Raw genomic sequence first — 23,433 nt, forward strand, 5'->3', positions numbered from 1 at the left:
ACAGTATGTGTACCAAACATACAGAATACACGTCACCATCCAGGCTCGAAGAACAGAGAAGGAAGGGGAAGGTTGCATTCCTATAGGTTCACCAGAACCCAAACCCAGGTATACATATACACACTAACCATGTATGTTGTAGAAGGCAACTAAAATGTACAAAGCAAGGGAATAGTAGTCCTCTTTTCTGAACACATTCATTAAAACAAATCAGAATACAATTTTGAAACTGGGTCCTTTTACTGCATGTGGATGCATTATGGATGTTAAAAAGACCTGTTGATTATTATTATGGAACATGAGCTGAACAAAACAAAATAATATGGTATGGGAGATTTCAAATGGTGAGGAGTATGTGGAATTAAGACAAGTGTGTCTGAGAGAACAATAATAATGAAGTAGCAGTAAGAAAGGTAAATGAACAACTGTGGTAAAAGGGGGTATAAATTTTTAAATTAAAACAAATCATGTAGTTCAAAATAAGCTACATGTGAAAAATGACTTATAACAGATGTCTAGGTATTTAAAGGTGAGAGAAACATAGAGGGGGAGAGAGGGAGAGATTTTGACAGGTGTTAATTGAAACATTAAGGAATTTTGAGACGAGAGAATAATTGTTTTGGGCTAAAGTGAGAGAGACTTGTGGAGGGCACAGTAGGAATTTTTAGAGTGACAAAGGTACAGTGGGATGTTTAGGAAAAAGATTTAGCAATTCATATACAGTACAGTATTAACCCTTGTACTGTTGTGACCCCAAAATTGAGTCCCATTAGCATTGCAATTTAAAAAAAAATCTTCTAAAACGTAAAATCTGACGGAAAATCTTCAGATTTACACAAGCTCCAAGTTAGCAGTCTAGTGCAATTTATGCTTCAGCAATTTCACCCACTTTGAGGACTATGTTAGGCCATTTTCCTTGCTCAGACCTTTCGTTCTAGTGGTTGAGCGCAAGAAACTACCCATTCAACTCTGAGAACTACCCTAAAAAGAGCACAGTTGGAAATTTGGCCAGTTTCACGCAAAATTTAATAAATTCCAATTTCCAAGTCCAAAATAAAGACTGTAAGCATTTCAGCAATAAAACAACTTTTGCTCTGCTTATTAATCACATCCCAAGGTCTCTTCTGCATAAGAATTGCCTTCTATTTTAAATCCACTATCACACAAACAAAATCAAAGTTTTACCCTATTTCTCAGCTTATAAAATATAACCAAGAATGATTGATCATGGTTTAGGCCTTCCTAATAAATGAAGTAGACCTAGTAAAAAAAAACAAAAAACACAAAATAGACCAAGGGAGACTGGTAAATATTGGGGTCTCTAACCTATCTTAGAAAAATTGCCAATAACTGAATATTTCTGCCACTTTCATGCCTATTTCAAGCTACTTCCAGTCTGAAACCAAACTAAATGAAACCAACCAACTGATACCAAGAAAGAACCAATAAAATCATGAAAACTAGCCAGAATATATTCCAAACTTACTATTTTAAACCAAAGGTTAGCTGTTCCTATCAAGAACTGTTATAAGGGTGAAGCCAAAGGTGAGTATGGAGGCTGCAGGTAGGCTTTAATGTCAAGCAGCAGGAATGGATGAAATTAAAACAAATTCTAGAAGTAACTGAGGACAGTTTTGGAAAGACTGAAAAAAGAGAAGACATTTAAGGAGTGACAGAAAGCATGAATAGTTAACTAACAAAAAGGCATAATACCATGATTGGAACAATGCACAAATAACCTGCACATAGGAGAGAGGGGCTTACGACGATGTTTCGGTCCGACTTGGACCTAAGTCGATCCACGTTGGACCGAAACATCGTCGTAAGCTCCTCTCTCCTATATGTGGGTTATCTGTGTATAGCATGCATAGTTCTTTGTATATGGGGGAAGAGGGGATAAGAAAGTGTGTAAGAGTAACAGTAAATAAGAAATATAAATAAATTTGTCTTGTATGCTACCTGGTACAGTGTACAGAAGAATTATCAAAACTGGGAGTGCAGAGAAACAATATGAATCTTGGAAAGGAAGTGGATGTGTAGGTCAAGTTTTTACACTAAAGCTTGTAAGTGAGCAATACTAAGATAAAGGTACAAAGCTGTTTGTTGCACATGGTAGCATGGCTGTAACAGGTGTTGCAAATGTATCGACTAGGTGGTAGGTTGTTGAAGCTTAAGGTTTTCATGAAGAGTGAGGCTCAGGTTAGTGTGTACAAGAGAGAAGGGAAGTATTTACCAAAAAAAAAAAAAAAAAATAAGAGACATGTCACTTGTTTAATGTTTGTAGGGTCATAAAAGAAAAGAATGCTATAGTGTTGGGGAAAAGTGGGCATGTTAAAAGACACAATAAAGTGGAAGTTGGTCATGGTAGCTTTTTGCTGGAGAGACAACACTTCTGAGAGATCTGGATAAGAAGGTGCAAAAATTGGTGGAGTTCTCTGGGAGGGTGTGTAAAAGAAGGAAGATGATGGTGAACATAAAAAAAAAGAACAAGGTGGTGGTTGTCAGCAGACATAAAGGCAATTAAAGACTGGACATTAGAATGGATGAAAGAGTATGGAAGAAGTGATACATTTGATATTTAGGAATGACTGTCAGCAAATAGGTCTATGAAAGATAAGAAAAATTATAAAATACATGAGGAAAAATAAGGGTAGGTGAAGTGTGAAGGAATCTATAGAAAGAAAAAGACTTTATTAATGGATACAAAAAGAGGAATGTACCAAAGTATAAAGGGTGACTTCCTTTTTGCATATACAGTAGCTCTATTGCTGTTTCTTAATGCCAAACACCACTACCCAAATTCAAACCTCTGTTTAACCTATCCTTGTTTTTTCAATGTTAATTTTCTTGTGTAAGACCCAATGTTAATTTTCTTGGGCAATTCCCAATGTTAATATTGGCAGTTTGGAGGGATATGTTGTGTATCTTTATACGTATATGCTTCTAAACTGTTGTATTCTGAGCACCTCTGCAAAAACAGTGATAATGTGTGAGTGTGGTGAAAGTGTTGAATGATGATGAAAGCATTTTCTTTTTGGGGATTTTCTTTCTTTTTTGGGTCACCTTGCCTCGGTGGGAGACGGCCGACTTGTTGGAAAAAAAAAAAAAAAAATTCTTGGACAATTCCCAATGTTAACTTTCTTGGACAATTACTAATGTTAATTTTCTTAATGCTCCCTGCTAATATACAAGTACAATTTTGTTAATTTTAAGTCAGGTTAGGTTAGGCTGGGTTACGGAATATAAGCCAATAAAGACAAATGTCATGTTCAACAAAACAGTAAATTTAACAAAGTAGCCGATACATGTTTTGTAATATGGTGGCTGAGCTGCACAAGGAAACGATAAATTCTGCATGCATGTCCTTGCGATGTGGTGCACAGGTAACCTATACGTAGGAGACAGACACTTACGACGATGTTTCAGTCCAACTTGGACCATTTACAAAGAGTGACTTTGTACATAGTCCAAGTCAGACTGAAACATTGTATTAAGCTCCTCTCTCCAATGTGTGGGTTACTATTTGTGTACTGTTCCAGTCACAGTATTGTGTCTTTTTGTTCTCTGTGGTGTGAAAATAGGTTGCTCTGTTAGGTATGTGAAATAGTACCACACAGAAGTGGTAGCGAACATGGTATGGTACTCAACTTTGCACAGTGTTTAACAAAGGTTTGAATCCAAGCAGAGGCTCTGGAGGACGAGATATCCGGTATTCTTCTGACAATAACAAAAGTTTGCTTAAGTCTAATAATATAACACTTGATATGTATTCTAATTTAAATATAATACATTAATAATCCCCTTGTCCTGTATAAATTAATAAATTAATAGTGGGAGAAGGCCAGTGTGCTGAAAACAAAAAATAATACATTACTGTGTTATACACAGTAGTTGAGATTACTGTTGTGCGAGCACCTCCTTTACTAACAAAATATTTCAGAGGAAAATCTGACTTAAGCTCCTCTCTGTCTTGTCTTGCACTGTGTATAGATGAGATGCTGCAATATATTATTTAGATCTTGCACTGCTTCCTGCAGTGTTTTGCATCTGAATAATTGTTCAAGGCAAACCTTTATATATAGCAGAAATTGTGTAATAAATAGGGGAAAAACCTATAAAACTTATATAACGTTCTTTTAGAAAATGATGCCCCAAAAAAAAAAAAAAAAAAAAAAAAAATCAGTTAATCAAACATTTTTCTGCATTTTTTCACTGAGGAAACTCACCCATATCTATTGCCCTCCTCGTCCCCGTCTAACTATGAACAAAAACATATCTTGCAGTGCTTACACAATCCAGTCATTCAATTATTATCACACTGGACTCATTCACCATCGTTTATTGTCATTATCTTCATTTTAAATACAGTGTTTTAATATATACTCCAACTCTTGTATTTAACTTAATGACTCAAACCACCTAGCCACCCTTATAAGGCCCTTAAAACTGAAGAGCCACAGAATCCAGTTACCAGCATGACTGGTAGGCATTTCTGGCCAGATTACCCAGACAGAACCACCATGCTACTGTTTCACCAGTTCTATATAGCTCAGTTACCCTGTTTATACTAACATGGCACGAATACCCCTCACTGGAGGCAACACGCACAGCCAATCTTATATATTTGTTGGTAGTCAGATCCTATTCACATTACTGCTATGCTCCTGTCTTTACAGGCTTTTCCACATGAACTGTCATCAATACTTACAAATAATCATCAATAATTATTACTTTCTCTTAGGCATCAACTCTAATCAATGCCATTAATGTACTGTAATAAAATATAAAATATAGTAATGAGATTTGCAAAGCTCCTGGTTATGCATTGTTAATCACGACAAGTTTGGCTAATTGACTGTCAGTCCATCAGTGTTTTCACATGAATTCTACAAACAATATCAGGAGACATTTATAACATGTGTAAAAAACTTAAATTTACAGACAATTAGTGTAGTTAAAAGGTACATTTCCCCAGCTATTAAGCACCATTGAAGCAGCTGCACTATGGCAAAGCAATGACAAATAAAGAGGATATCTGTACTACAGGAAATCTGATCTCACACTCAAGCAATAAAATCAATATCTTTTTCATTCTAAATATCTAAAAAGATTCAACATTATGCAGTATATATCAGGAATTGGAGTTACTCTTACCTGGGAATTACATGTGTATATCACTGATGGACATTCACACCTTCAGAGGTCTTCACCGTCTACTGGAGTGGATACCACAACACAAGTGGTTGATATAATATAAAAAAAACAGTTTGATTTCTTGTTAAAATAAGGAACTCTGTGATACTTCATGTGGTTATATCAAATAATGAATACTGTACATGAAACATGAAGCTGAAGCAGAGTGAGCTGGTGAACACACACTAGATATAATTATCAAAATCTTTAGTTTTACAGAATCAATAAAAGTGTTCACCAGTTCGCTGTGCATCCTCTTCATGTAACTCTGAATGTATTAAAGCTTGTAACTTGCCTAATAATATCAACTCTAGGATTGTTTCTTGAGAGACTTTGTTCATGTAAATTAGCAGACAAAGCCAAGGTAGAAATAGTCTGACATGCCGGAATCTATAAGTTATTGAGTATCATACTCAGAAACAAATTATAACATAATATATGACTTGGAAAAGACTAGGAAATGCAAATATAGTAAGAAGTCACCTGATGCTAGACTTCACCAGCAAAGAATTTCCCAAAGTCTGTTTGTAAAAAGCTTTATATTATGACCTATGACAAATAACACCATTTCAAGTGTCCAGCAAGAAACTAGTCTAAAACTCACACATTCAGCAACACTCACAGGAAGGGATGGCAGAAAAGCACAGAACAATTTAACTTGTTGACCTAGTTAAGCTATGGGGCCATCACGCTTGCTGATAACCCAAGCCTTGTTGTTTAATGGCCATCTCGATGGCTTGGTCTACAAAAAATTTATCGTTGTTGTTCTCGTTTTCTGCTTTGTGTGGAGTGTCTGCTTGCCTTCTGTCTGCCTCATCTCTGCTTTCTTCACTCTCTGCTGCCGTACAGTCGCTGTGGTCCCCTACTGAGTTCTTGTTGCTGTCGACGGTAGAGTCCTCATTTCCACAGTTTGTATCTTTTCCAGATATAGCTGAATCACAGGCATGCTTGTCTAAATCACAGTCTTGTTCTTGTTGCAGCCGGTGGGGCGGAATCGGATGTGGGGACGAGGGATGACTGGGAGGGGGAGCTAGTTGCACAGTGGGTATTATGGGCATGGCAGGCATGGTGGGCACAGCTGACATGGCAGGTACACGAGGTAACGGTCTGCTGATCATGTGAGTCATGTGGAGGTGAGTATCGTGAGGCAAGTCGTCCGGCCCCGGGTCCTCGCCAAGATCACTGTCATCGTCAGATGAGTCGTAGTCTGTGGTGGTGCCACTTTCAAGTGGGTCATAATGATATGGAGACATAAAGAGACCTTTATGATGCATTGCTGCTCTAAGAGCTTCCTTTTCTAATTCTCGCTGTTGGGCTTCTTCTGCTTCTCGTTCTTCATCATCACTTAAGCTTAAGACTAAAAGAGGGTGGATCCCTTGGCTTCTTTCTGTTACAGGTGAGAATCCCATATTCTCTAGCATTCGGTTAACAGTATTGTCGAAGATGCTCCGACACAACTGTCTCGTGTGCCATCTCAATATGCCAGCATCTGGGTCGGGAGGAACCTGCTGACCCTCCTTTAAGCAGTCACCTGGCCGTAAGCTTGCGTCAGGAGTAGGTGGGGCAGCCATCATGCCGTACGTTGTTGGATATGGTGCTGGCATGATGGGCGGCATGAGATCAGGTCGAGGCCTCGCTCTCGGATCCATAAAAGCTGCTCTGTCTAAGCTGCCTACAGGTAACCCTTCCCTAGGATCTAAGACACCATCTTCTTGACTCCCCTCACTATTTACATCACTAGATTGAGAGTCTTGACTGTCATCCTGAATATCTGTTGAACATTCACCTAGATTCTGAGTCATATTGCTTAAAGTATGTTCATAGTTCTTAATTTCCCAAGCATACCTAGCTTTCTTAAATGGCCGAGGCGGAGGTCCAATGCCTGACTTACTTCTAAACCCCAGTTTCCTGACAGGCCCTCCTGGCTCCTTGGGTCCATCTGGTTCTGGCTGATTCGTGTTATGAATAGACAAGGCGTCATGCAGCTGCGTCTCCTGCACCGCCGTGTCCTCCAACATGCAAGTCTCCTGCAGCAGTCCCACCTGCTCCTGGCGTAGTTCTGTGTTCTGCTGGAGTGCCGTCTCCAACTCCTCACCTGTGTCTGGCCGCTTTGTTTCATTATCATGGGCCTTCTTCTCATTCATTGTCCACAGGAGGAACTGTAACACCTGCAAGTATAGAAATATTCATATATATGCTATCTTACATGGTGGGGCAAGATGTACAATTTACAAAACAGCAGAATGATTTGGTTATTCAGTACTTTTAATATAAACAGTTACAAATATCCTGAGTAATTCCCTTAATTACAATTAGTCATCTACAGTAAGCTGAGAGTATGCTAATTCTTTTTTTTTTTTTTTAACAAGTCGGCCGTCTCCCACAGAGGCAGGGTGACCCAAAAAGAAAGAAAATCCCCAAAAAGAAAATACTTTCATCATTCAACACTTTCACCTCACACATAATCATTGTTTTTGCAGAGGTGCTCAGAACACAACAGTTTAGAAGCATATACGTATAAAGATACACAACATATCCCTCCAAACTGCCAATATCCCGAACCCCTCCTTTAGAGTGCAGGTATTGTACTTCCCATTTCCAGGACTCAAGTCCGGCTATATAAAAATAACCGGTTTCCCTGAATCCCTTCACTAAATATTACTCTGCTCACACTCCAACAGCTCATAAGGTCCCAAATACTATTCGTATAGAAACCATAATCACAATACAGTAGTCTGTTCCTTACAATTGCCTTTTCATTACCTACATATCAGATATCTAATACACATATAAGCACAAATCTCTCCGACTTCAAAACAAGGAAAGAGAAAACTGTCTTTAATTATCATATTTTCACAACCTCCATACATTAGTTGCAGCACACACTACCTTCTCTTTGAGTACATGTTAATCATCTACCATATTCTGGGTCAACCTGCCTTCATTGGAAACACCTGACATGTTAGAAAAATATACAGTGGTACCCAGAGTTTCAAACTTTCTTCATTCCAGAAGGCTGTTCAAATGCCGATACTGGACGAATTTATTCCCATAAGAAATAATGTAAATTAGGTTAGTCCGTTTCAGACCCCCAAAAATACACATACAAAAGCACTTACAATAATAAACTTACATAACTGTTCAAGTTGGGAGCGGTTCGAAACTCGAGGTACCACTGTAACAGCATTCTCTCGCTCTCCTTGTTGCAGGCTACAAAAAAAAAAAAAAAAAAAAAAAAAAACTTTCCTAGCCGGTATTTCATAAACTGTACTTTAATAAGCAAAGAGGGTATTTACCAAGAGAACTGAGATTATTCTGTCCATATATTGTTGGATGACCTTGTCTATCCTGAATTAATTCTGGAGAAAGTGTGACAAGGTAAGGTACCTAGCCAGCCCACACAATTTACATGATAACCTTAAACTTCAATTACATTATTGGAAACTCATGGCTGACCATCTGCTAACAACACTATTATAAATACACTAAATTTCTCTGGTAAAATATTAGTTTAGAGGCACAGCTTTATTACCAATATTCTTCACTATCATCAAGTTTTCAATATGAAATTAAGACACGTGCAACATCTGGGTATCTTTATTGTAGACGTTTCGCCATCCAGTGGCTTTATCAATACAAATTCCAGGACATAACTTGAAGACAGTAGAATTATGTACAGAAGATGAGGTAATCAGCCCCTCAACCGTGGAGTAGGTGCGAAGAGCACTGTAGTCATGGAGAATCTCCACGATTACGGTGAAGCAATTTATACAGTTTCGAAAATAGGTTCGACAGATACGTGACTCAATAAGTGGGTAAGTTGGACCTAGCCTAGCATGGGCCAGTAGGCCTATATCACTATTTCTCTATTCTTTCATTCTTGTAACTTACTGTCTGTTGGTAATAATTCATACAATAAATACATATGTACAGTGGAACGCCGAGTTTTGGCCGCCCTGAGTATCAGCTGCTTCGAGTTTTGACCGCTTTTCTTGGCTAAATTTTGTCCCGAGTTTCAGCCGTTGCCCCGTGTTTCGGCCGTCGTACCAGACCTGTCTGCCTCCCCGCTCAGGCATCGTGAGCCAGTCTAGCTTTGTTTATCCTTGAGTGAACATTACCCTGCGTGCTCATCCAAACATTTCACAATAAATTCATTGTGTTTAGTGCTTGTTTATTGATTGTGAATGTGAAATATGCCACCATGGGCCCAAAGAAACTTCATAGTGGCAGCAGTTGAAGCAAGAGCTTCAACTGGAACAGCATCAGACCACAGCTGAGGAACTTGCTTCAGAGGAGGAAGAGGGAGTGAAGGAGGTGCCTTCTTCAGTGATTAAGGACATGTGTGGAATGTGGAATAAGTTGCAGTTTTGTGGAAAAATACCACACTGAGCAAGCTGAAAAAAGTCATCTCTGCAACATGTTCAGTGACAAAACAATGTCCCATTTTAGGCAAATCTTAGAGAGACCCCAGAAACAGAGCAGCCTTGAAAGTTATTTTGTGTGACAGGGGTCCAGTGACTCTCAAGGTGGTCCTAGCAGCATTAAAAGACAAAGAAGAGAAGTAACCCCAGATAAGGACTTGTTACCTAAAGTCTTTATGGAAGGGGATTCCCCTTCCAAACATTAAGTCCACCCTCTCAAGACTCTTCAATAAGGGTACATAAATGTGATTTTAAATGTTTATTTGAATGTTTATTTATGTATTTATTACTCATTTAAGTATTTATATTTGTTTGTATGTTAAACTAGTTATTCTTTAAAAAATGTATTTTTTGTGAATATTTTTGTGGGTCTGGAACGGATTAACTGTATTTACATTATTTCTTATGGGAAATATTGCTTTGGCTTTCGGCTGTTTTGAGTTTAGGCCTAGCTCCTGGAATGGATTATGGCCGAAACTTGGGGTTCCACTGTACTATAACAAACAGCAGTGAGACAGTACCAATCATTTAACATTTTTGTTGAGCTAATTTAGCATTTAAGCACAAGGAATAAAACGGCACAATACTGTGAGTGGAACAATACACAAATAACCTGCACAAAGGAAGGAGAAACTTATGACAAAGTTTTGGTCCGACTTGGTGCAACTAATCTATGGTCTAAGTCGGACTGAAACATTGTCATAAGTTTCATTCTTCTATGTGCGGATTATTTGTGTATTGTTCCAGTCACGGTATTGTGCCTTTTATTTTTTAAGATCAGCAATATTATTCTTAAGAAAAATGAATTCAATATTCCTTGCAAGACAGCCAAAACATACATATTTACATGTATGGAAGAAATCACAATAAAATGCATGAAAAAATATCACAGTGAAAACAAGAAATAAAACCTGAGTGCTTTCATGTACTTACACACACATCTGGGTTTTATTTCCTATTTTTACTGTGGTATTTATTCATACATACAACGCATTTCGCGGCTTATTAGACCCTGCGTCTATAAACTGAAAGTCAATGACGGGAGCTATAAGTTTGGGGTGTGGGGTAGGCTGTAGCTCTCCTGGTTACGTCCAAACTAAAACAAGTCTTATAAGCCGCAAAACACGGTATGCATATCTGAGCTATCCTCTGCCTCCTCTGAAGAAGCAGAGGATAGCTCCAGTACCTTTGGTCAAGAGCCCTTCACCAGCATCAAGACAGTCCCCCTCCACCTCCCATCCTTGGAGGGTTACCAGGTTATAACCATCTTTCTCATCTTCAACACCCCAGCACAACCACTTTTCTCATCCCCATGAAGTTCTTCAACAGCCCAGTACAACTATCTTCCTCATCCTCCTGCAGTTCATCAACACCCCAGCACAACCATCTTTCTCATCCTCTTCCAGTTCAATACCCCAACACAACCATCTTTCTCATCCTCCTGCAGTTCAGCACCCCCAGCACAACAATCTTTCTCATCCTCTTCCAGTTCAATACCCCAGCACAACCATCTTTCTCATCCTCCTGCAGTTCAGCACCCCCAGCACAACCATCTTTCTCATCCTCCTGCAGTTCATCAACACCCCCATGCAACCATCTTCTTCATCCTCCTCCAGTTCAATACCCCAGCACAACCATCTTTCTCATCCTCTTCCAGTTCAATACCCCAGCACAACCATCTTTCTCATCCTCCTCCAGTTCAATACCCCAGCACAACCATCTTTCTCATCCTCCTCCAGTTCAATACCCCAGCACAACCATCTTTCTCATCCTCCTCCAGTTCAACACCCCAGCACAACCATCTTTCTCATCCTCCTCCAGTTCAACACCCCAACACAACCATCTTTCTCATCCTCCTCCAGTTCAACACCCCAGCACTGCTATTTGTCTTTGATGAAAATTTGCACCTAAGGGCCACGGAGACAAATATGTCTGACTTTTTTGGGTTATCCTTGGTAATTTACACATATGTTTCTATATATGATAATTGTACTTATGCATACCTGTACCTAAATAAACTTACTTATTAACAGATATATAATGATGCTAAAAAAAAGTTCTTCAATTAGCCCTGAAGAGTAAATAACCCAGGATAACCCTAGAAAGCAAAGTAATGTGGTTTATTTCCACTGGAGTTCTAAGGTAATTCTTCCTAATGCTACCCATAAGTCAACTAACACCTGAATCAATCAAATAAATGACTCCATTTGATCAATTATCGGTATTTTCATATCTCTCAAACTCTCTCAACTCCTAGTTATCTACTTATAACTAGGCAATATAGGCAGCAGATGTAAGTTTACTTAGGTACAGGTACACATAAGTACAATTATCCTATATAACATATGTGTAAATTATCTAGGATAACCCAAAAGTCAGCCCAAGTGACTTGTTTCCATTGGGTGACTTGTCCATACATCTCTCCCCAGGGCCTCCATGGGACCTTTCAGTTGAGTCGAACATGCTACCACTGTGCTAAGAGGTACTTCGATCATCTAAAATTTTGAACCCTAGGGTACTGTCACCAGTGTTTTCAGAGATGATTAATGCCGTGGTATCCAGAGCCTGAGTGTCGAACCCCAGCCAGCCCCTGGGATACAGCCCCTGGGATACAGCCCCTGGGATACAGCATTATCCCTTCAAGAAATAAAATAATGAAGGAATAAAAATATATTCATTTAAAATTTCCTCTTGCCTTGGCACTGTCATGAGGACATGGGGTGAGCCCCATGCCAGGGTCACCTGAGGTGATTTGGGGTGACCTGAGATGACCTAGAGTGACCTAGGGTGACATGGGCCACCTTCAGATAACATGAAGTGACCTCATGCAACCTAGAGCAACCTCAGGTGACCTGGAGTGATCAGGGCCTATCCAGAGCGACCTGGTGTGACCCAAGATGATCTGGTGTGACCCAAGGTAACCTGATGTGACCCAAGGTGACCTGGCATGACCCAAGGCTACTGGATGTGACCCAAGGCTACTGGGTGTGACCCAAGGCTACTGGGTGTGACCCAAGGCTACCAGGTGTGACCCAAGGCTACCAGGTGAGACCCAAGGCTACCAGTTGTGACCCAAGGCTACCAGGTGTGGCCCAAGGCTACCAGGTGTGACCCAAGGCTACCAGGTGTGACCCAAAGTGACCTGACAACCCAAGGCTACCTGGTGTGACCCAAAGTGACCTGACAACCCAAGGCTACCTAATGTGATTCAAGGTGACCCAAAGTGACCTGGCATAATGCAAAGCTACCTAATGTGACTCACGGCGACCTGGCATGACCCAAGGCTACCTGACGTGACCCACGGCGACCTGATGTGACCCAAGACGACCTGATGTGACTCACGGCGACCTGATGTGACCCAAGGCAACCTGACGTGACTCACGACGACCTGATGTGACTCACGACGACCTGATGTGACCCAAGGCGACCTGGCATGACCCAAGACGACCTGATGTGACTCACGGCGACCTGATGTAACCCAAGGCGACCTGGCATGACCCAAGGCGACCTGATGTGACCCACGGCGACCTAAGATGACCCGAAGCAACCCCGAGACGAGCTGCAAAAACTTGAACTGACCTGAAGCGACCCAAGCCGAGCCCAGACGACCTAAAATGACCCCCAGGTGACCTGGATAACCTGGGTGCCCCCACCACTGACTGACCAGACGCCATACAAGAGCATCACACTCGCCAACTCTTCCTTTTTTCCATATATATTTCCAGAGGTCAAAGGTCACCTCTCACTTACCCCGCCTGTGTCTCACTCTTCCCGGTGCCTTGCAGGATTTTCCTACTCTGCCAGACGCCAGATATATGGAGTTCTCGAGCTAAAATGTTCATAAATTGAGAGTTCAACGCTCGCTTGGTGTGTTAAACAGCTGATTCAATGTAAATACAAATCTGGTAGATAATAAAAAATATAATGACATATTGTCTTTGTTCTCGTCTTTTATTGATGGGTCAGAGGTAGATGGAGGAGCAGTGCATGGGTGTTATATATACCCCGGGGAATTTTCTTATTGGGGGTAATAAAAATTAGGGAATATATATTAAATGCGGCGCGTTTTCTATAAAGAAAATGACTATTTTTGTTTCACTCGAGGGGAAGCTTATTTATTTTTCTCTTCACCTCCCTCAAATTCAAATTCAAATTTCTCTCTTTGCTGTACAAGAGTAATTTATTTTGCATGTGACTGAACATTGTTAGGCATAAAAGAAATCTAATAGTATGTAAATTCACTTCGGGCAAACCTAATCCTTTACTTAAAGACTAATTAAGCTTATTTTTTTTTATGCAGTTAACTGCAGTAAGTAAGTTTACTCCGGTATACACAAATACACTTACATAGATTATCATACATAGCAGCATATGTGTAGACTACCCAGGATTACCCATGAAAGGCAGTGCATCATCGAGGACTGTCTGTCTTATTTCCACTGAGGTTCCCAATCTTGTCTCCCAGGATCTGACCCACACCAGTCCACTAACACCCAGGTACCTACTTGCTGCTAGGTGAACAGGACAATAGGTGTAAGGAAACATGTCGAAATGTTTCTACCCCACCGGGAATCGAACCCGGGCCCTCCGTACTTGAAGCGAGAGCTTTGACAGCCAGGCCACCGGGTCACCTCCAGGCCACTGGGGCTATAGATTTTTTTTAATTATAACTTATTACTCTCCCCTTTATCCCTTCATATTTCACATAATTATCTATCTAACCTCTCATGTGTCTATCCAACCTCTCATATGTCTAACCCCTTATGTATCTATCTAACCTCTTATGTGTCTATCAAGTCTTGATATTTTATCTATAATCAGCGGCCATCTATGGATGGCGTCTCTCTCTTTTCATCATTTAAATATATCATTTCAGACGTATTTTTCTAAGTTGTGCTTCAATTATTATCAAATAATATATATTCTGAAAATCTTAATATACTCGTATGTAATATCTACAGCTCCTGGGCCTCTTTAAGGTGTTGATTCATAGCTCCTGGGCTTCATGGGAGGGTTCACTGGCAAATTATTAATGCAGAGAAATTCAGATTGTATAGATGAAAGAGAACGTGTGAAGGGGTAAGGAGGTGGAATAAAGGGGGGAGGAGGAGGAAGAAGAAGAGAAGGAGAGAGTAATGAGGAGGAAGAGGAGAAAAGGTGAGTCATGGTTCACAGGGAGGAGAGAGCAGCATGACTGGTCACACTACTTCACCCTGATGTTACCTTGGAAGCAGAGTGAGGGAGACCTCCCTCACTCTACCTCCAGGGTGAGAGAAGGAGCAAAGCTCTCTCTCCCTCACCTTGGAAGTGGGAGGAGACTATCCCTCCTCAGGAGTGAGAGATTACTTGGGAAAAACAGATAAACCAAGACCCTATAATGTTTACTAAGGGCAATTTATTATTGTTGTAAGTTGAACCATTAATAATAATCCTTACAAGGACAGTCTGGTGACCTTGCATGACCCATTTAGTGTAGAGTCACGTGAAGGTGGTCCTGTGGTGGGCCACTGAAGCAGTGACCACTGACTCACCAAGTGGTCTGAGTGTCGCCGTGGTGGACCATGGCAACGGTGACCTCTATCTGACTTGTAATTACAGTGCCACACTACCATCACCTGTCTGTAGTGTACAAGCACTACAATAATTAATTCTTCCGGCCCCGTGGCCTGGTGGCTAAAGCTCTCGCTTCACACGGCGAGGGTCCGGATTCGATTCCCGGCGAGAGTAGAAACATTGAGCGTGTTTCCTTACACCGGTTGTCTATGTTCCCCATCAGTAAAATGGGTACCTGGGAGTCAGTCGACTGGTGTGGGTCGCATCCTGGGACAAAATTAACATAATTTGCGGGAAATGCTCAGTGATGTCAGCTATGGTCTGTATACCTTGTACATGTACTTGTAGAAATAAAGGTATTATTAATATTATTTTATTAAAAGTTTGACTGATAAAGCACCATGTTAGGGAAGAGTTTGTGGTATCTTTTCTGCTCTACTTTTTCCACACTTCATAACTGTTTGATCTTGTTATCTCTCTTGTTATTCACTGCTTGTTATCCCTGCTGCAGGTACTAAAAATTCCTCTTCCATCATGATAAGTTAGGTATCTTTATTCCGAAACGTTTCACCTACACAGTAAGCTTCTTCAGTCGAATACAGAAGCAACATGAACAGTAGAGTGGATGGGTAGGTGGATCATTAGTCTAAGCTGGGGGGTGGCATGGACCTGCCTTGCATGGGCCAGTAGGCCTGCTGCAGTGTTCCTTCTTTCTTATGTTCTTAGATGTAGCGACAATGTAATCAGTCAGTCAACCTGGAAGACGTAGTTTTGAGGTGGTCAGTCCTTCAGCCCGGAGAAGAGTTCTTCCCCCATATGGCTGTCAGGTCTCCTGTTTCCTCCTGTCGACCAGTCAACAGCTGGGGAGTTTTAGCAACAGATTAGACACGTATATGAGTGGAAAGGGTAGGATTTAAGAACCTGTCAAGTAAGGGCCAATAGGCCTACTGCAGTGTTCTTCCCATATATGTTCTGCATCTAAGTCCTAGAAGTTTTATGTTCTTGTTTTGATTGTTCTCTTACCAATTATCTCAAATATTTCTTCTACTTGTGTATATACAGTGTGTTCAGTGATGTATCTTCAACGTTTGGATAAAGTCTCCTCAGTGTGTGTGTGAGAGAAAGAGAGAGAGAGGGGGGGATGGAGGGACCGGGGTAACAGTGACAGGTTTTAGAATTACTGACAGAGGTTACATCAAGGTGATCTGGGGGGGGAGGAGGAGTGATAGGGAGGGGCGTCTGGGGGTAGGGGGAGTGATAGGGAGGGGCGTCGGGGGTAGGGGGAGTGATAGGGAGGGGCGACGGGGGGAGAAGAGATAAATAAATATAACTCACTCTCACTCTCTTTATCTACCTTGAAACTCTCTCTTTTCTCTATTTTTTTCTATCAAAATTATCGTAGGATCTGCTGTATTTATATTGAAATTACTAGATTTCTGGGAAAGCACTAAGCCCGTAGGGATCACACAGCTCCTTCAGAATGGGAGTTAATCAGGTATGATCCAAGGAAGGTAGCTTCCGTGCCTTGGATCAAGAGTCCTTCACCAGCATTAAGGTCCCCCTAGTGCTGGGACGTCAATGTTATCAATGTCACATTCTTGGATTATTCTGTCTTACTAACCTTTACTGTCAGTATAGTAATAATCTTGATTTCTACAAGTACCTGATACAACTTATACAGACCATAGCTGACATCAGTCATATACTGTATTCAGACCATAGCTGACATCAGTCACATACTGTATACAGACCATAGCTGCCATCAGTCACATACTGTATTCAGACCATAGCTGACATCAGTCACATACTGTATTCAGACCATAGCTGACATCAGTCACATACTGTAGACCATAGCTGCCATCAGTCACATACTGTAGACCATAGCTGCCATCAGTCACATACTGTATTCAGACCATAGCTGACATCAGTCACATACTGTATACAGACCACAGCTGACATCAGTCACATACTGTAGACCATAGCTGCCATCAGTCACATACTGTAGACCATAGCTGCCATCAGTCACATACTGTATTCAGACCATAGCTGACATCAGTCATATACTGTATACAGACCATAGCTGACATCAGTCACATACTGTATACAGACCATAGCTGACATCAGTCACATACTGTAGACCATAGCTGCCATCAGTCACATACTGTAGACCATAGCTGCCATCAGTCACATACTGTATTCAGACCATAGCTGACATCAGTCACATACTGTATACAGACCACAGCTGACATCAGTCACATACTGTAGACCATAGCTGCCATCAGTCACATACTGTATTCAGACCATAGCTAACATCAGTCACATACTGTATACAGACCATAGCTGCCATCAGTCACATACTGTATACAGACCATAGCTGCCATCAGTCACATACTGTGCACAGACCATAGCTGACATCAGTCACATACTGTATACAGACCATAGCTGCCATCAGTCACATACTGTATACAGACCATAGCTGCCATCAGTCACATACTGTATACAGACCATAGCTGACATCAGTCACATACTGTATACAGACCATAGTTGCCATCAGTCACATACTGTATACAGACCATAGCTGCCATCAGTCACATACTGTATACAGACCATAGCTGACATCAGTCACATACTGTATACAGACCATAGCTGACATCAGTCACATACTGTATACAGACCAAAGCTGACATCAGTCACATACTGTATATAGACCATAGCTGACATCAGTCACATACTGTATACAGACCAAAGCTGACATCAGTCACATACTGTATATAGACCATACCTGGAGTTTACCTGGAGAGAGTTCCGGGGGTCAACGCCCCCGCGGCCCGGTCTGAGACCAGGCCTCCTGGTGGATCAGAGCCTGATCAACCAGGCTGTTGCTGCTGGCTGCACGCAAACCAACATACGAGCCACAGCCCGGCTGATCCGGAACTGACTTTAGGTGCTTGTCCAGTGCCAGCTTGAAGACTGCCAGGGGTCTGTTGGTAATCCCCCTTATGTGTGCTGGGAGGCAGTTGAACAGTCTCGGGCCCCTGACACTTATTGTATGGTCTCTTAACGTGCTAGTGACACCCCTGCTTTTCATTGGGGGGATGGTGCATCGTCTGCCAAGTCTTTTGCTTTCGTAGTGGGTGATTTTCGTGTGCAAGTTCGGTACTAGTCCCTCTAGGATTTTCCAGGTGTATATAATCATGTATCTCTCCCTCCTGCGTTCCAGGGAATACAGGTTTAGGAACCTCAAGCGCTCCCAATAATTGAGGTGTTTTATCTCCGTTATGCGCGCCGTGAAAGTTCTCTGTACATTTTCTAGGTCGGCAATTTCACCTGCCTTGAAAGGTGCTGTTAGTGTGCAGCAATATTCCAGCCTAGATAGAACAAGTGACCTGAAGAGTGTCATCATGGGCTTGGCCTCCCTAGTTTTGAAGGTTCTCATTATCCATCCTGTCATTTTTCTAGCAGATGCGATTGATACAATGTTATGGTCCTTGAAGGTGAGATCCTCCGACATGATCACTCCCAGGTCTTTGACGTTGGTGTTTCGCTCTATTTTGTGGCCAGAATTTGTTTTGTACTCTGATGAAGATTTAATTTCCTCATGTTTACCATATCTGAGTAATTGAAATTTCTCATCGTTGAACTTCATATTGTTTTCTGCAGCCCACTGAAAGATTTGGTTGATGTCTGCCTGGAGCTTTGCAGTGTCTGCAATGGAAGACACTGTCATGCAGATTCGGGTGTCATCTGCAAAGGAAGACACGGTGCTGTGGCTGACATCCTTGTCTATGTCGGATATAAGGATGAGGAACAAGATGGGAGCGAGTACTGTGCCTTGTGGAACAGAGCTTTTCACCGTAGCTGCCTCGGACTTTACTCTGTTGACGACTACTCTCTGTGTTCTGTTAGTGAGGAAATTATAGATCCATCGACCGACTTTTCCTGTTATTCCTTTAGCACGCATTTTGTGCGCTATTACGCCATGGTCACACTTGTCGAAGGCTTTTGCAAAGTCTGTATATATTACATCTGCATTCTTTTTGTCTTCTAGTGCATTTAGGACCTTGTCGTAGTGGTCCAATAGTTGAGACAGACAGGAGCGACCTGTTCTAAACCCATGTTGCCCTGGGTTGTGTAACTGATGGGTTTCTAGATGCGTGGTGATCTTGCTTCTTAGGACCCTTTCAAAGATTTTTATGATATGGGATGTTAGTGCTATTGGTCTGTAGTTCTTTGCTGTTGCTTTACTGCCCCCTTTGTGGAGTGGGGCTATGTCTGTTGTTTTTAGTAACTGTGGGACGACCCCCGTGTCCATGCTCCCTCTCCATAGGATGGAAAAGGCTCGTGATAGGGGCTTCTTGCAGTTCTTGATGAACACAGAGTTCCATGAGTCTGGCCCTGGGGCAGAGTGCATGGGCATGTCATTTATCGCCTGTTCGAAGTCATTTGGCGTCAGGATAACATCGGATAGGCTTGTGTTAATCAAATTTTGTGGCTCTCTCATAAAAAATTCATTTTGATCTTCGACTCTCAGTCTGGTTAGCGGCTTGCTAAAAACTGAGTCATATTGGGACTTGAGTAGCTCACTCATTTCCTTGTTGTCATCTGTGTAGGACCCATCTTGTTTAAGTAGGGGCCCAATACTGGACGTTGTTCTCGATTTTGATTTGGCATAGGAGAAGAAATACTTTGGGTTTCTTTCGATTTCATTTATGGCTTTTAGTTCTTCCCACGATTCCTGACTCCTAAAGGATTCTTTTAGCTTAAGTTCGATGCTTGCTATTTCTCTGACCAGTGTCTCCCTACGCATTTCAGATATATTGACCTCTTTTAGCCGCTCTGTTATTCTTTTCCGTCGCCTGTAAAGGGAGCGCCTGTCTCTTTCTGTTTTACATCTACTCCTCCTTTTTCTTAGAGGAATAAGCCTTGTGCATACATCAAGTGCTACCGAGTTAATCTGTTCTAGGCATAAGTTGGGGTCTGTGTTGCTTAGTATATCTTCCCAGCTTATATCGGTTAGGACTTGGTTTACTTGGTCCCATAGCTGACATGTCACATACTGTATAGAAAGCCCCTTGTTATGCAGAGCATTTCGGTCGAATTAGGTCAGTTTTGACCCTCCAGGATGCGACCCACATCAGTCGACTAACACCCAGGTACCTATTATACTGATAGATGAACAGAGACAGTAGGTGTCTTAAGGAAACACACCCCAATGTTTGCACCTCTGCCGAGGATCGAACCACGAACCTCAGTGTGTGAGCTAACCGCGCTTCCAACCGAGGTACGGTTAACTTTTTGCAATAATTCAGATAGGCCCATGATTGTTATAGGCATGCTTGTGGGAATACAGTGTATGCCCACACACATACCAATGTGGTACCCAGCGAAAAATTCTGAATACCAAATACTTCACTCATTTAGTTACAAGAGCATAAGAATGGAGAAGTACTGCAGTAGGCCTACTGGCCCAAACTAGGCAGGTCCTTCTCTAAATCAACCATTCCCACCCACCCACTTGTTCTACCTTTTTCCTGTAGCTGGGTTGGTAGCGCACTCAACATAAACACTGAGGTCCATGGTTCGACCCCCTGTACGGGTGGAAACAATAGGACGTGTTTACTTAAGACACCTGCTGTCCATATCCACCTAGCAGTAAAATAGGTACCTGGGTGTTAGTTGACTGGTGTGGGTCGCATCCTGGGGACAAAATTGGCCTAACTTGTCCGAAATGCATAACAAGCGGCTTTCTATATAGTAGTATGCCATTGATATCAACTATGGTCTGTATAAGTTGTATCATGTATTTGTAGAAATAAAGATAATAATAATAATAATAATAATAATAATAATAATAATAATAATAATAATAATAATAATTATTATTATTATTATTATTATTATTATTATTATTATTATTATTATTATTATTATTAAAGCTTCCAAGCCCTTTTCACTCATATATCTGTTCAATCTCTTTAAAGTCACCCAGGGTCCTAGCCTCTGTTACCCTACCTGGAGTTTACCTGGAGAGAGTTTCGGGGGTCAACGCCCCCGCGGCCCGGTCTGTGACCAGGCCTCCTGGTGGATCAGCGCCTGATCAACCAGGCTGTTGCTGCTGGCTGCACGCAAACCAACGTACGAGCCACAGCCCGGCTGATCAGGAACTGACTTTAGGTGCTTGTCCAGTGCCAACTTGAAGACTGCCAGGGGTCTGTTGGTAATCCCCCTTATGTGTGCTGGGAGGCAGTTGAACAGTCTCGGGCCCCTGACACTTATTGTATGGTCTCTTAACGTGCTAGTGACACCCCTGCTTTTCATTGGGGGGATGGTGCATCGTCTGCCAAGTCTTTTGCTTTCGTAGTGAGTGATTTTCGTGTGCAAGTTCGGTACTAGTCCCTCTAGGATTTTCCAGGTGTATATAATCATGTATCTCCCCCTCCTGCGTTCCAGGGAATACAGGTTTAGAAACCTCAAGCGCTCCCAGTAATTGAGGTGTTTTATCTCCGTTATGCGCGCCGTGAAAGTTCTCTGTACATTTTCTAGGTCGGCAATTTCACCTGCCTTGAAAGGTGCTGTTAGAGTGCAGCAATATTCCAGCCTAGATAGAACAAGTGACCTGAAGAGTGTCATCATGGGCTTGGCCTCCCTAGTTTTGAAGGTTCTCATTATCCATCCTGTCATTTTTCTAGCAGATGCGATTGATACAATGTTATGGTCCTTGAAGGTGAGATCCTCCGACATAATCACTCCCAGGTCTTTGACGTTGGTGTTTCGCTCTATTTTGTGGCCAGAATTTGTTTTGTACTCTGATGAAGATTTAATTTCCTCATGTTTACCATATCTGAGTAATTGAAATTTCTCATCGTTGAACTTCATATTGTTTTCTGCAGCCCACTGAAAGATTTGGTTGATGTCCGCCTGGAGCCTTGCAGTGTCTGCAATGGAAGACACTGTCATGCAGATTCGGGTGTCATCTGCAAAGGAAGACACGGTGCTGTGGCTGACATCCTTGTCTATGTCGGATATGAGGATGAGGAACAAGATGGGAGCTAGTACTGTGCCTTGTGGAACAGAGCTTTTCACCGTAGCTGCCTCGGACTTTACTCTGTTGACGACTACTCTCTGTGTTCTGTTAGTGAGGAAATTATAGATCCATCGACCGACTTTTCCTGTTATTCCTTTAGCGCGCATTTTGTGCGCTATTACGCCATGGTCACACTTGTCGAAGGCTTTTGCAAAGTCTGTATATATTACATCTGCATTCTTTTTGTCTTCTAGTGCATTTAGGACCTTGTCGTAGTGATCCAGTAGTTGAGACAGACAGGAGCGACCTGTTCTAAACCCATGTTGCCCTGGGTTGTGTAACTGATGGGTTTCTAGATGGGTGGTGATCTTGCTTCTTAGGAAGATTGTTCCACATATTGACAATTCTGACACCCGGTACTCACCTATGTCCTTTCCAACTCTAAATTCATCTAATTATTAATTAGCTGTTAAATATATTATTGTTGTGCCTTTCTCAGAGAAAAATTCAAGTATCTATACCTTGTTTGGATGGAAAAAGCAGGCGACTCTGTTGGTAAGGTTGAGTGGAAGATAGTGACTATTCACGTAGTTGTGAGGCAGAAGATAGTGAATGTTATCCTGCCTGTAGGCAGAAGATAGTGAATGTTATCCTGCCTGTAGGCAGAAGATAGTGAATGTTATCCTGCCTGTAGGCAGAAGACAGTGAATGTTATCCTGCCTCTAGGCAGAAGATAGTGAATGTTATCCTGCCTGTAGGCAGAAGATAGTGAATGTTATCCTGCCTGTAGGCAGATGATAGTGAATGTTATGAAGATTGAGACACTTATGCAGCATATGGGAATCTTTATTCAGGCAACGTTTCGCCACACAGTGGCTTCATCAGTCCAATACAAAGAGGAAGGCGTAAGGAGAGGAGGAGAATGAGGTAATCAGTCCCTCAACCTGGAGTCGATGTGTTCAGTCCATCAATCTTGTAGAATGTACAGCATAGGGCCGTAGACGTGGCTTATATACTGTAGTGAGGTGACGTGAAGCAGGTGGAGGCGGGGTCATAGTGGTACCATCCACTAGTCGAAGTAGGTCTTCGTCCAAAGGTTGAACAAGTGTTGAAGAATTCTTTGTAACAAGATCCCATGATGCTGCAGTGTCTGACAGTTGTGATGAATGGTTTGAAAAACCGACAAGTTGAAGATTGAGACACTTATGCAGCATATGGGAATCTTTATTCAGGCAACGTTTC

The 23,433-nt window shown here is 41.7% G+C and overlaps 1 protein-coding gene across 1 annotated transcript; it reads right to left on the reverse strand.

The window, feature by feature from the left end:
* Positions 1-4,166: 4,166 nt before the first annotated feature.
* LOC128684466 (uncharacterized) lies at positions 4,167-13,497 on the reverse strand. The gene is made up of 2 exons (XM_053770659.2): positions 13,365-13,497; positions 4,167-7,361 (listed from the first exon to the last, which is right to left on the reverse strand). The coding sequence occupies exon 2, from the start codon at positions 7,335-7,337 to the stop codon at positions 5,880-5,882; it is 1,458 nt and encodes a 485-aa protein (XP_053626634.1). The 5' UTR covers positions 7,338-7,361; positions 13,365-13,497; the 3' UTR covers positions 4,167-5,879.
* Between the last annotated feature and the right edge of the window lie 9,936 nt (positions 13,498-23,433).

Source organism: Cherax quadricarinatus, chromosome 4, assembly GCF_038502225.1.
Source record: "Cherax quadricarinatus isolate ZL_2023a chromosome 4, ASM3850222v1, whole genome shotgun sequence".
Taxonomy (NCBI): domain Eukaryota; kingdom Metazoa; phylum Arthropoda; class Malacostraca; order Decapoda; family Parastacidae; genus Cherax; species Cherax quadricarinatus.